General features: G+C 44.6%; 1 protein-coding gene across 3 annotated transcripts in view; it reads left to right on the top strand.

Annotated features, from left to right (window-relative positions):
• LOC143290488 (solute carrier family 49 member 4 homolog) overlaps nucleotides 1–15,000 on the top strand; it is a 40,538-nt gene that overhangs the window by 24,713 nt on the left and 825 nt on the right. For 2 of the 3 annotated variants that reach the window (XM_076599984.1, XM_076599985.1), the window contains exons 9-14: nucleotides 1,233–1,341; nucleotides 3,330–3,397; nucleotides 5,532–5,650; nucleotides 6,806–6,988; nucleotides 9,570–9,688; nucleotides 12,502–15,000. The exon at nucleotides 12,502–15,000 is cut by the window's right edge and continues 825 nt beyond it. In XM_076599984.1, coding sequence (XP_076456099.1) covers nucleotides 1,233–1,341; nucleotides 3,330–3,397; nucleotides 5,532–5,650; nucleotides 6,806–6,988; nucleotides 9,570–9,688; nucleotides 12,502–13,236 — 1,333 coding nt within the window. In that variant the 3' untranslated portion in view covers nucleotides 13,237–15,000. The remainder of the gene's footprint in view (nucleotides 1–1,232; nucleotides 1,342–3,329; nucleotides 3,398–5,531; nucleotides 5,651–6,805; nucleotides 6,989–9,569; nucleotides 9,689–12,501) is intronic. The other variant, XM_076599986.1, reaches the window with a different exon arrangement.

Raw genomic sequence — 15,000 nt, 5'->3', positions numbered from 1 at the left:
TTTGTTGGTTTGCTTTTTAGTGGGGACGTGTATGGGTGGGTGGGTGAAAGGTGTTTTTGTACTTTATTGTTTATTGATTGTATTTTTCGCCTTTCTTTGTCTTCCTTTTGTGGTCATGACTGGGATGGGCGTGCACGCACGTACACATACACGCACACATACACACACATATACACGCATACGCACACACCCTGACACAGACACACACACACACACACACACACACACACACACACACACACACACACACACACACACACACACACACACACACGTAAAAACAACAATCGGATCATGTCATAGAAATGTCCATTTTTCCGAAAAAAATGTTCGTTGAAAACTGCTACCGCAACTACCACAGCTACCACCACTACTGCAACCACTACTACCACCACTACTACTGCTACTATTGCTGCTACAGCATCTACCACTGCTACCACCACCTCCGTGTTACCACCACCACTACTACTATTGTTACCACACTGCTGCTGCTGTTGCTACTACTATTAATACTACTACTACTGCTGTTGCTGTATCCACCATCACCACAACCACTACCACTGCTAGACTGCTACTACTACTCCTGCTGCTGCTTCTGCTGTACTACTTCTACTGCTAGACTACTACTACTACTATTACTACTACTACTACTGCTACTGCTACTACTGACACTTCTGTTGCTGCCACCACTACTATCACTACTACTGCCACCACTACACCAACTGCCTACACTATGACTGCTACCATCGCAACCGCTACCACCACTATTACTGTTACCAACGCTACTACTGCTGCTGCCACCATTACAGTCACTACTTTTACCACCACTACAACTACTGCCGACACTACTACTGCTACCATTTTACTGCTACCAACACTACTACTGCTACCAATGCACCTATTACCGACACTACTACTGCTACCATTCCTACTAATACCACCACTACTACTGCTACCTGTACAACTACTACTACTATTGCTGCTGCTGCTGCTGTTTCTGCTGTACTACTACCACTGCTAGACTGCTTCTGCTGCTACTACTACTACTACTGCTACTGGCACTTCTGTTGCTGCCACCACTACACCAACTGCCAACACTACCACTGCTATCATTGACACCGCTACCACAAACTACTACTGTTACCAACGCTACTACTGCTATCACCACTGCTACCGCTACCAACGTCACCACTGCCCAGTGGGTGATGACAGTGCTGACTTGGTGGGTGCAGGAACAGGCAGTTCTGGTTGATCTCCGCGGCTTTCTGCCTGTCCCTGGGGGTCTTTGAGGTGTGGGATGTTGTGCTGGACGTCAACCTTAGCACCATTGGTATATCACAGGTAGGCTGTGTTCTCTCTCTCTCTCTCTCTCTGTCTGTCTGCCTGTCTCTCTCTCTCTCTGTCTCTCTCTGGCTGTCTCTCTCTCTGTCTCTTTTTCTCTGTCTCTGTCTCTTTCTTCCCTCTCTCTCTCTCTCTCTCTCTCTCTCTCTCTCTCTCTCTCTCTCTCTCTCTCTGGCAGGTGGGATGTGTGTGTGTGTGTGCATGTGTGTGTGGGGGGGAGGGGTTGTGTGTGTGTGCGTATCAAGGGGAGGGGTGTGTGTGCGCGTGTGTGCATGTGGAGAGGGGTGTTTGTGTGTGTGTGTGTGTGTGTGTGTGTGTGTGTGGCAGGTGGGATGTGTATGCGTGTGTGTGTGTGCATATGGAGGTGTGTGTGTGTGCATGCGTGCGTGCGCGCGCGCGTGTGTGTGTGTGTGTGTGTGTGTGTGTGTGTGCTCGAAGTTTCTGTACAAATGAAAGTCCCACTCAGTACATTTTGGATATCATTGAAATTAATACAGACTATTCTTGCGAGTTTTTTTTGTATGATTTTAATGTAAGTAACATTTCTACATTTGAGTAACCAAAATCTGTTCTTAATCAACTCCATAACAAATATGGTAAAATTATGTTTTCTTTTCACCAAACGACCTCCCACTCACTCTCTCTCTCTCCCTCTCCAATCCTCTCTCTCTCTCTCTCTCTCTCTCTCTCTCTCTCTCTCTCTCTCTCTCTCTCTCTTTTAATTTCCGTTCTTAAAAATGTTATTTTAGTTTGATTGTTCATTCATTTATTTGTCTTGTCTGTCTATTTGTCGACTCATTCATTCATCTATATTCATTCATTCGTTCGTCCATTCATTCACCCATTAAAGGTTCAATCAATCCATCCATTGATTCGTTCATTCCTATCTTCATTCATGCATTCGTTCGTTTGCTCGTTCTTTCTTTCGTTCGTTTATCATTATTTCAGTGGGTCATTCATTCATTCTTTCTTTCTTTCTTTCTTTCTTTCTTTATTTATTTATTTATTTCTTCTACCCATTCCTCCACTCATTCATTCATTCATTCATTAATCTACCCATTCCTTCACCCATTCTTTCATTCATTCATCCACCCATTCATTCAATCATTCATTCATTCATTCCTACACCAATTCATTCATTCATTCATCAACCTATCCATCCACCCATTCATTCATTCATTCATCCACCCATTCATTCAATCAATCATTCATTCATTCATCCACCCATTCATGCATTCGTTCATTCACCCATCCACCCATTCATTTATTCATTCATCTACCCACCCATTCATTCATTCATTCATTCATTCATTCCCCCACCCATTCATTCATTAATCGACCCATTCATCCATCCATTCATTTATTCATGCATCCATTCATTCATCTACCATTCCTCCACCCATTCATTCATTCATTCATTAATCGACCAATTCATACACCCATTCATTTATTCATGCATCCATTCATTCATCTACCCATTCCTCCACCCATTCATTCATTCATTCATTCATCTACCCATTCCTCCACCCATTCATTCATTCATTCATCTACCCATTCCTCCACCCATTCACCCATTCATTCATTCATTCATTAATCGACCCATTCATCCACCCATTCATTTATTCATGCATCCATTCATTCATCTACCCATTCCTCCACCCATTCATTCATTCATTCATTCATCTACCCATTCCTTCACCCATTCATTCATTCATTCATTCATCTACCCATTCCTCCACCCATTCCTCCACCCATTCATTCATTCATCGACCCATTCCTCCACCCATTCATTCATTCATTCATTCACCTACCCATTCCTCCACCCATTCATGCATTCATTCATCCACCCATTCATTCATTCATTCATCTACCCATTCCTCCACCCATTCATGCATTCATTCATCCACCCATTCACTCATTCATTCATCTACCCATTCCTCCACCCATTCATTTCAACCTTTATTCATTCGTGTATTGACGGACCACAGGAGGAGGCTGGCTGGATGGGGTTTTACTGTGTCATGGCTGGCTGCCTGACGGGTCTCCTCATCTGCAGGTGAGTGGTGCTCTTTTTCCTCCCTTCTCCTTCCCTCCCTCCTTCTTTCCTTCCACACTGCTTCCCTCCCTCCCTTCCTTCCCATCTTCATTTCTTCCTTTTTCTTTCTTTTCCTTCCTTCCTTCCTTCCTAGCTCACTCCGTTCCTTCCTCCGTTCTTTCATTCCATCATGGCTCCTTTCCCACCTTTCTCCCTTCCTTTCTTCCTTCATTTGTACATTCCTCCCTGCCGTCCTTCCATCCTACCTCCTTTCCCGCCTTCCTCCCTTCCTTCTTTCATCTCTGCATTCCTCCCTTCCTTCTTTTCTTTCCCACCTTCCATCCTTCCTCCCTTCCTTTCTATCTTTCTTCCTCCTTTCCTTTCAGTTCATCCTTCCTTCCTTTTTACATTCCTTCATTCCCTCCTTCCCAACTCCCTTACCTTTTCCCTTCTTTTTTTTGCCCCTTTCTTCCTTCATTTCCCCTTCCCTCCCTTCGATCCTTCTTACTTTCCTTCTTTCTTTTCCACATTCCTTCCTTCCTATCTCCCTTCCTTCCTTCATATTTTCCTGCTTTTCACCCTTCCTTCCTACCCTCTTTCATTCTTTCTTTTTCCGCTTTCAGTCCTTCCTTCATATCTTTCTTCTTCCTTCCCTTTTCCTTTCTTCCTTCTTTCCTTCCTTCCATGCATTCAGACATCCATGCATACATCCATACATACATCCATGCATACCTACATCCATCCATACATACATACATCCATAATATGCAGCTTCTGTTCAAACGTGTGTGTGTGTGTGTGTGTGCGCGCGCGCGTGTGTGTGTGTGTGTGTGTGTGTGTGTGTGCAGTGCGTGTATGTGTGAGTATGTTTTTATATTGATATGCACTTGTATATATCATAATTTGTACTGTATCTGTGTTTGTGTATGATTTTCGGTTTATGTTCGTATCTTGTCATGTACTATCCCCTCCAATATTCCTTGTGACCACGGTACACTTGGTAATAAAGACATATTCTGTTCCATTCGATCATATTCCGATTATCCACACTCCACCCAGATGTGAATGGGTAACTGACTTCGGTCGGAGGAAGGTTAAAAGCAGGCGGAAGGAGAGGTTTGGGACCACCTTCATATGGCCGAGCCACAGACACTGTGAATATCAGTTCACTGCCCGTGTGGCGGTAAAAGGCTAAACAGCTGTGAGATATTTAACCTAACTTCAAACCTTTTGACTCCTGCTGACAGGTGTGTTCGTAAGAGAAGGGCAGTCATATCACTGACTTGAGACAGAGCTTACACGTGAGGATGTCAATCTTCGTGATCTATTGGGAACTACTGAAGTACACAGACAGTAGTATCAGCACTTTAACTCTCTCCATACGAACGGCGAAACAGACGACGTTAACAGCGTTTCACTCCAGTTACCATCATCAAAATATTGCAAGCGGAAGGCTCTTATACTGAAGAGGTGAATGTTGACAAAGAATACCACAATTCTGACGACGGAAGCTAAAGGTTGGGTCATTCAGACACCCACTGGACATCCGAGGGGTCTGTGTAGAGGAGAAGAGAGAACTGGCTGTACTGAGTGAGTTAAACTCGTGCCACACAAAAAAATTAGTTCAGCAAGATTTAGCAATCAAAGGGTTACCTGTTGTGTGGTATGATGATGGTATGATGACACGGATAGTTATATAGCGTTTATCCTCGGTAGGAGACCAAGCTCTAAGTCCTGTACAAACACGGCGTCATTCGCACAGCTGGATGCCTACCTGGATAGAGCCGACTGACTGCTGCCATTGGGCGCTCATCATTCCTTTCCTTCACGCAGGTTTTAGTCACGCTTATACAGACATGCAGCATTTCACGTGTATGACCGTTTGTATATTTACTCCGTTATGTAGGAAGCCATACTCCGTTTTTGGGGGGTGTGCATGCTGAACACTGACAAGATCTTCAACGAGCGTATTTGATCATCTGCTTGCGTATACACACGGAGGGGGTTTAGGAACTAGCAGATCTGCACATAATGTTGACCTGGGAGATCGGAAAAATCTCTACCATTTACCCCTCAGGCGCCGTTACCGAGATGTATTAATAAGATTGAAAGTCCATCTCTTTTAACTACTCGGCTATGTGGTGTGTGTTTGCAGGCTCGCTGACATCTTTTTCCGGCAGATCCGTCTCTTCCTAATTTTGTCCTACGTTGTGTCCGCCATCTTTGTCCTGTGGTTCATTCTGATCTACATCAACGTGCTGCCTTTCGACATGGGTCAGTGTATGTGTGTGTGTGTGTGTGTGTGTGTGTGTGTGTGTGTGTGTGTGTGTGTGTGTGTGTGCCTGTCTGTCTGTCTATCTGTCTGTGAGTGTGTGTGTCTTTATGTGTGTCTGTCTGTCTGTCTGTGTGTATCTGTGTGTGTGTCTTCAGTGCAACGAAGTTAAGAAGTCTGGCTGTGGATTGTTGAATTTTTGTATCAAGTCTGGCTGTGGACTGTTGAATTTTTGTATCTATAATCAACATCCAGTGTGATATTCTTTAAATGGAATGAAGACATTGGACTTGGTTTGGCGTAAGAGTGTCTGACTTTAACAAAACGAAATGCGAATAAAACGAAAGTGATTTTAGATAGCTTGACATCAGTTAATTTGATGGTAAACGTTACACAAATATATTCACCTATCTATCTATCTGTCTTTCTATATATCTATCTATCCATCATCTATAGGTTTATTGGACGGTAAACATCACACACACACACACACACACACACACACACACACACACACACACACACGCATATATATATATATATATATACATGTAGATAGATAGATATGTCTTGTTGTGGATTTGAACTGCGCGTGTTAATGAGGAGGAATTTTGTTTAATGTCCTATCATACATATCGGTGATTGAAGAACGTGTTAACGAAAGCGCTGCCACTGGTGCCGTGTTGTTGTCGCTGTGTTGCAGTCAGTATCAACGCCGCCATCATCATGATCTTTTCCTTTTAGATAGCTGGACATAAGTTCACTGGGTGGTAAACATCACACACACACACACACACACACACACACGCACACACACACACACACGCACACACACACACACACACACACACACACACACACACACACACACACACACATAAACAAACAAACAAACAAACAAACACGCACACAGATATAGATAGATAGTAATATATAGATAGACAGATAGACAGAATTTATCTTGGTATGAATTTTAACTGCGTGTGTTAACTATATATATATATATATGTATATGCATGTGTGTGCCTGTGTAGATGCATATAGACATATAAAGAGAGAGAGAGAGATCGATCGATCGATCGATATTGGTATGGACTTAAACTGCGTGTGTTAACGAAACAGCTGCAACTGATGCCGTGATATCGCCGTGTTTGCAGTCAGTATCTACGCCGCCATCATCCTGAGCGGGGTGTTTCTGGACGGGTGTAGCCCGCTGGTGTACGAGCTGATATGCGAGGCTGCCTACCCGGTGGGGGAAGGGGTGTCCTCCTGCTTCCTTCAGATGCTCTTCGTCCTGGTGGGCATGGCCTTCGCTGCGGTGCAGAACATCCCTGATATAGGTGGGTAGATGACTGATATCAGACGGACGCAATAGCCGAGTGGTTTTAAAGCGTTGGACTTTCAGTCTGAGGGTCCCGGGTTCGAATAACAGTAACGGCGCCTTGTGGGTAAAGAGTGGTGGAGATTTGTTTTTCTTTCCGATCTCCCAGGTCAACATATGTGTATACCTGCTTGTGCCTGAACCCCCCTTTGTGTGTATACGCAAGCAGAAGATCAAATACGCACGTTAGTGATCGTGTTGTCTATGTCAGCGTTCGGTGGGTTATGGAAACAAGAACATACCCAGCATGCACACCCCGAAAACAGAGTATGGCTGCCTACGTGGCGGGGTAAAACGGTCATACACGTGAACGCCCACTCGTGTACATGCGAGTGAACGTGGGAGTTGTGGCTCACGAACGAAGAAGAAGAAGGATGACATCAGGCTTTACTAGTCATTGCTCAGCTTATATCACAGATTGACATATTATAAGCTTGCAGCTGGGCCAACAGCAAAGTGAGAATTGTATGATCAATGGATTTTCCATCACAATGGGAAGTCATTTACAGCTTCGTCTTTTTGTGAAGGACTAATACTCTCACACTAGGAGGCAAGATTGTTCTGGCTTTCAGTGCTGCAGACTTGGGGGCTAGTTGGCTTTGGGGACCATCGCAACGCTGGCTGTCATAAAACACCATTGGGCGCTCATCATACGCTTCCTGTGCCATTCAGTCACGCACACATACACACTCATATATACATGTGACGTTTTACGTGTGTGATCGTTTTTTGGTTGTTGTTGTTGTTGTTTGTGTGGTTTTTTGGGGTGGGGTTTTTTTTTGTTTGTTTGTTTTTTGGGGGGGGGTTGTTGTTTTTTTGTTGTTTTTTTGTGGGGTTTTTTTTGTTTTTTTTTTGTTTTTTGCTTAGTTACCTCTGGGTATCTTCTTGTTTCTATAACCCACCGAACGCTGACATGGATTACAGGATCTTTAACGTGCGTATACACACAAAGGGGGTTCATGGTCTAGCAGGCCTGCACATGTGTTGAACTGGGAGCTCGGAAATTTTTCCACCCTTTACACTCCAGGTGCCGTTACCGAGAATCGAACCCAGGACCTTAGGATTGAAAGTCCAACGCTTTAACCAGTTGGCTATTGTCCATCGGTACTTGACTTCGGTATGACAGTGTCATGTAAGACTATGGCCATCAGAACAGCAGAGGAGGCAACTGCTGTCACGACTGTCCGGGACAACACTCTCGTTGCAATGGGTTCTCTTTCAGTGCGCCAAGTGCGCGCTGCACACGGGACCTCGGTTTCTCATCTCATCCGAATGATTAGACGCTCAGTTTGATTTTCCAGTCAAACTTGGGAGAAAGGTGCCAGAGCGGGATTCGAACCCACACCCTCTTGACTTACGCCTTTTGACTCTTTGAGGAGCATTGAGCTGCAACTATGGTTGCGAGGCATGGACACTGACGGCCGAAACTGAAAGGAAGATCCAGGCCTTCGAGAACAAACGCCTGAGGAAGCTCCTTCAAATTCCCTGGATCGAGCACAGGACCAATGAACATGTACGGAGCAGAATTGAGAACCTTGCTGGACCTCAGGAACCTCTCCTTTCAACTGTGAAGAGACGCAAGCTGATATGGTTTGGACACAACACTCGACACACCAGCTTGTCCAAAACAATCATGCAAGGCACCATCGAGGGCGGGAGAAGAAGAGGAAGACAGCGGAAGAACTGGCATGAGAACATCAAACAATGGACCGGACTCCACACACGTGAGTTGCTGCCAGCGGCTGCCGACAGAGACAGATGGAGAAGGGAGGTTGCGTCTGCGGTCCTCAGGCTTCCCCCAACGACTGCTTTGTAGTTATGGGCCTGAGTGAGTGAGTGAGTGAGTGAGACACTTTGACACTTTGACTCTTTACTGTCATTAGCTTAACAGCCCATGTGACAGGGGGGTACAGGGGAAGTTACAGTGTCGTTTTATCCAATCATTTGAAAAAGTAAAACAAAACAAAACAAAAACAAAAACTAACGCACCTAATGTTACAAAGGTTATATCAATAAACAACAGCCAACAAATTGCACACAAAAAAATAACAACAACATCATCATCATCAGATTGACCATCCAAATAATAATTCTATCTGCTTCTAATTTTAACCCTCAAAGAAATCATTTTGGAAACCATTAATGTTTGTATATATTTTGAATTAACGGGCATTTTGATCATTTATTTTCTTTTTCTGTGTATCTACTGCCTCTGAGACGTATTTTGCAAGTGAGAGGATAATATTTTCGTCATTTGATGTTAAGACACTGACCAGGTCTTTCCTCTTTGCTGCAGCTGTTTTAAAGAGTGTACAGTTTTCCCGAACCTCCTCGTATCCTTTGCAACTGAACATGAAATGTATCTCATCTTCTTTGTGAGTGAGTGAGCTGCAACAGTACTCCTCCAGCGGACTCGGTTTGAACCCAGACCCTCGTGGACTCTCTGTATTGGCAGAGGAGTGTCTTAACCATTCTACCACACTTCCCCCTTCTCTCTCCACATCTTGTAAACAGCACGTGCCCCCCACGTGTGTTGGCAGGCACGGAGTGGATGAACTGGTGTCTGTTCGGCACCCTGTGTGCCGCCATCCCGCTCCTCTTCCTCGTCACTGACACCTACAGCCGTGCCCAACTGGATGCTGTGCAGGAGCAGGTAAAGGTATTTGTATTTGTATTTCTTTTTATCACGACAAATTTCTCTGTGTGAAATTCGGGCTGCTCTCCCCAGGGAGAGCACGTCGCTACACTACAGCGCCACCCTTTTTTTCTTTCTTTTTTTTTTGGTATTTTTTCCTGCGTGCGGTTTTATTTGTTTTTCCTATCGAAGTGGATTTTTATCGAAGACAGAATTTTGCCAGGAACAATCCTTTTGTTGCCGTGGGTTCTTTTACGTGCGCTAAGTGCATGCTGCACACGGGACCTCGGTTTATCGTCTCATCCGAATGACTAGCGTCCAGACCACCACTCAAGGTCTAGTGGAGGGAGAGAAAATATCGGCGGCTGAGCTGTGATTCGAACCAGCGCGCTCAGATTCTCTCGTTTCCTAGGCGGACGCGCTACCTCTAGGCCATCACTCCACTTGTGTGTGGGTGGTGGTGGTATGTTGTGGGTGGTGGTGGTGAAAGGGGTGTTTGTGTGTGTGTGTGTGTGTCCTTTCTTCTATGAGTGATATTAGCCCTCACTCTCTCTCTCTCTCTCTCTCTCTCCTCTCTCTCTCTCTCTCTCTCTCTCTCTCTCTCTCTCTCTGCGTGCGTTCGTGTGTGTGTGCGTTCGTGTCTGTGTCTGTGTCAGTGTGGGCTTTCGACTAGAAATACAAACTGATTCATCGTAATCTTTTCCGTGTTGTTTACAGTGCAAAGAAAACGCAGACAATGTCTATTCTTATTTTTCGTCTAAAAAAATAGATAAATACAAAATAAAAAATCGATTAAAATCGTCACTATGTGTGTGAACTGGATACGGTTTTTTTCTTTTTTTCTTTTTTTCGTTGTTGTTTTTTTTTTTTTTTTGTTTTTGTTTTTTGTTTGTTTTGTTTTTTGTTTGTTGTTAACGTCCTCTTCATGAATCAAACAGCTGAATTAAATTCTTAAAATCGAAACTGAATGTGAACAGCCATTAAGGTAGCTCCATGTCTTCGCATCACCTATAAAAATTTTTTTTTTTTAAAGAAATGTCTGTCTTCACATGACTTATGCGACAAACTGCTTCACACCGCTTTAATAACAAACCGTCATCATAATTATCACTGGTGTGACAAACTGTTTTCACGTCACTTTTGTGACAACCGCCTTCTCGTTGCTTTTATAACAGTCTTCACAGTGAACACTTACAAACAGTGCTCGCTTCACTTTGAAACAAACTGTTTGTCTTCGTATTACTTTCGTAACAAACTGTGTTGACGTCACTTGTAACAAAGCGCCTTCACATCACTTATGTAAGAAAGTGTATTCATAGTACTGATATAACAGAGTGTCTTCATATCACTTACTTAACAAAATATCTTCACATCACTCTTGAAACAAACTGTTTTCACACCATTTTGGTAACAAATCGCCCTCTCATCACTTATGTGACGAACTGATTTCACACTACTTTTTAACAAACTGACTTCACATCACTGTTGTATCAGACTGTCTTCTCATCACTTTGATAGCAAACTGTCTTCACAAGACTCACTACCATCTGTCTCCATATCACTCACTACCAGCTGTCTTCATATCAGTTGCTACCATCTGTCTTCATATCGGTTGCTACCAACTGTCTTCACATCACTCACTACCAACTGTCTTCATATCACTCACTACCAACTGTCTTCATATCACTCACTACCAACTGTCTTCAACTGGACGCTAGTCATTCGGATGAGACGATAAACCGAGGTCCCGTGTGCAGCACGCACTTAGCGCACGTAAAGGAATCCACGGCAACAAAAGGGTTGTTCCTGGCAAAATTCTGTAGAAAAATCCACGTCTATAGGAAAAACAAATAAAACTGCACGCAGGAAAAAATACAAAAAAATGGGTGGCGCTGTAGTATAGCGACGCGCTCTCCTTGGGAGAGCAGCCCGAATTTCACACAGAGAAATCTGTTGTGATAAAAAGAAATACAAATACAAATACCAACTGTCTTCACATCATGTACTACCAACTGTCTTCGCATTACTCACTACCAACTGTCTTCACATCATGTTCTACCAGCTGTCTTCACATCACTCACTACCAACTGTCTTCACATCACTCACTACCAACTGTCTTCACATCATGTTCTACCAACTGTCTTCACATCACTCACTATCAACTGTCTTCACATCATGTTCTACCAACTGTCTTCATATCACTCACTACCAACTGTCTTCACATCATGTTCTACCAGCTGTCTTCACATCACTCACTACCAACTGTCTTCATATCACTCACTACCAACTGTCTTCATATCACTCACTACCAACTGTCTTCATATCACGTACTACCAACTGTCTTCATATCACTCTCTACCAACTGTCTCCACATCACTCTCTACCAACTGTCTTCACATCATGAACTACCAACTGTCTTCATATCACTCACTACCAACTGTCTTCATATCACTCACTGCCATCTGTCTTCACATCACTCACTACCAACTGTCTTCACATCACTCTCTACCAACTCTCTTCACATCACTTACTACCAACTGTCTTCACATCACTCACTACCAACTGTCTTCACATCACTCACTACCATCTGTCTTCATATCAGTTGCTACCAACTGTCTTCATATCACTCACTACCAACTGTCTTCACAACATGTTCTACCAACTGTCTTCACATTACTCACTACCAACTGTCTTCACATCACTCACTACCAACTGTCTTCACATCACTCACTACCTGTCCTTACATCATTCTCTATCAACTGTCTTCACATCACTTACTAGCAAAGCGTCTGCCTTCACACCACTCTGTGTTCACGTGACTGACCTGTGACCCCCAGGTGTCGGTGGTTCACGCCCCGGACAACCCCAGCACCCAGCGGGACCACGCCGAGAAGGGCTCCTCCCTCACCAAGTCCCTCCCCTTACCCACCCCCAACCACCACCTCACCTCCCTCACCCTTTCTCAACACCGCGGCTACGGCACTTGCAACACCTCACCGTCTCCGTCCCTACTGCATCACAGCGGAGAGGCTCACCACCGTGCAGAACATAGGCCTACGTCTCAACCCAACAACAGCGCTGGCAGAAGTCTTGGTGTTCCAATAGAGACAGACTCTCACGGGTGTAGTTCTGGCAAAAGCCTTGGCATTCCCATCGGGGCAGATCGTCACAGGTGCCTTTCCCAGCCAGCCCAGAATCCCCGGAACTCCAGCAGGGCAGCGTGGGGACAAGAAAGTCAGGACCATCCATCAGTCAGCGCTAGTCGTGCGGCGTCTTCAGTCAGCGTTCAGTGCAAGGCTTTCTACTATGACGCGGAAGACAACAACGACCGCGAGCACCTCCTCGGAAGAGACGCGTCGAGAGTTGACGAGGGACGAAGAGAGGATTTAGACGTCGACCGTAGCGGTTGGGGGATGTTGGAGCGTGACCGTTCTTTCAGGGGTGAAGGTCGTGCGTCTGACACGAGCAGCAGCTGCAGCGTTCACGGCAGTCCCGAGTCTCGCTCCCTGCTCATGTCAGGGCAGCACAGCGTGGATCTGTCCTTTCTCCGCGTGAACGGCTACGGTCCTTGAAGCACTTTCTTCTTCTTCTTCTTCTTCTTCTTCTTCTTCTTCTTCTTCTTCTTCTCGTCGTTGTTGTCGTCGTCCTTCTTCTTCTTCTTCATCTGCTTCTCCCCCCCCCCTCTTCCTCCTCCTGCTCCTCCTGCTCCCCCTCCTTCTTCTTCTTCTACTCCTCCTCCTCCCTCTCCTTCCTCTTCTTCGTTTCCTTCTTCCTCTTCCTTCTTCTTCTTCTTCTTTGTGTCGTCATCCTGGGCGTCTGCACGACTTTGACGTGTGCCCCCTCCCCCTCCCGCGATGTTCTCCCTTTCCCTCTCTGAAAACGGAGTATGTCTGCCGAAATGGCTTGGGAAAAACCGATCATGTGCATAAACGGTCGTTCGTATGCAGTCGATGAATGCAAAGTAAGAAGAGGAAGAAGATTTTAAGCCATTGTAAATTTTTTACGGTCTGAAAATAATGAGGTCGTAAAGATAGAGATAGACAGACAGACAGTCAGGCAGACAGACAGACAGATAGATAGACAGACAGATAGACATAAGGACATGTGTCTCTCAACAGCTAAAGTGACTTGATCATTCTGTCATTTCCCTCCAAATTATGCACAGTTGTTGTCTTCATAGCCGTAGCAGTGCATAAACATCAGTCGTGATTTCTTATCATTTAATCACTGCAACAGCCCTACTTTCTCTCTCGACGACCGGTGCCTTATTTCAGCGGTTCGGCTTTTCGTCATGTGTCAGTGACTGTTGATAGATGGAAAATATGAATCATTCATTAAACGTGGCAGTGAGCGTAATCACTTAAGATTCACGAGGCAATACATTGTTTAGTTTGTGGATGAGTGTGTGTGTGTGGGGGGGGGGTCAGTTAGGAAGTAGGGAGACTGAAGGAGGGATTAGTGCGATGCCTAACACAGTCCCTGAAGACTGACTTATGGTCTGAAACGTTGGACACCTCTTATAAAAAGAAAGTCTTATTTTACCACCAACAGTTTCCATAAACTTTCTCCGTTTGGAGCTCATTTCATTGTCACCTTTCATTACAACTGCGATACAATTTGTGATGACAGAAATTTTCGATGGTTTATATTGTTAACGTAGGTTGCGTTCTCAGATGCTGACTTTGTACATTTGTAATTATTAAAAGAAGGAACCTGTTTTGCAAAGGCAAAACAAACAACAAGAAAGCAAAAATAAAGAAAAGAAAAGAACAGTTGTGAGCACACAATGATTCCTGCAGCAGGACTTTAATGGAATGTTTTGCTGAACAGAGGTACGACCCGCAAAAGTATCATCACATGGTGACCTAAAATGAACTGGGTCCACAGGCTAGTCACTCACCATACACACAATATCTCAGTCCACAGCGGAATCTAACGCACATGTGTATGCAAAATATGACAACGGTTGGATCAAAACATCAAAAAGCAAAACATATAAAGCTAAATGTTCACAAACAGGCAAGGAAGTGTGACCTCCTCCTATCCCTCCTCCTCCTCCTCCTCCTTCTTCTTCTTCTTCTTCTGCTCCTTCTCCTCCCTTAACCCTGCGAAGAGTCATCGGTGCGCGGAACACAACTGTTCACCAGACTCCTCCAAGTCTCTCGGTATATCTAAGTCAGTAAAATGTGGTGAATCCACATTGTTGATTTATCCCAGACACAAAAAAGTAGTGGACTGAATCAGAGGTGGTACTGCACTGTGCTGTATTGTGTTGCATTGCACTGACCTGTGCTGTGCTGCGGTGTGTTGCTGTGCATGCTGTGGTGTGCATCGCA

The sequence above is a fragment of the Babylonia areolata genome, chromosome 15, assembly GCF_041734735.1.
Source record: "Babylonia areolata isolate BAREFJ2019XMU chromosome 15, ASM4173473v1, whole genome shotgun sequence".
NCBI classification, from domain to species: domain Eukaryota; kingdom Metazoa; phylum Mollusca; class Gastropoda; order Neogastropoda; family Buccinidae; genus Babylonia; species Babylonia areolata.
Note: the sequence above shows the minus strand (reverse complement) of the source record. Positions and strands in the feature narration are given on the sequence as shown.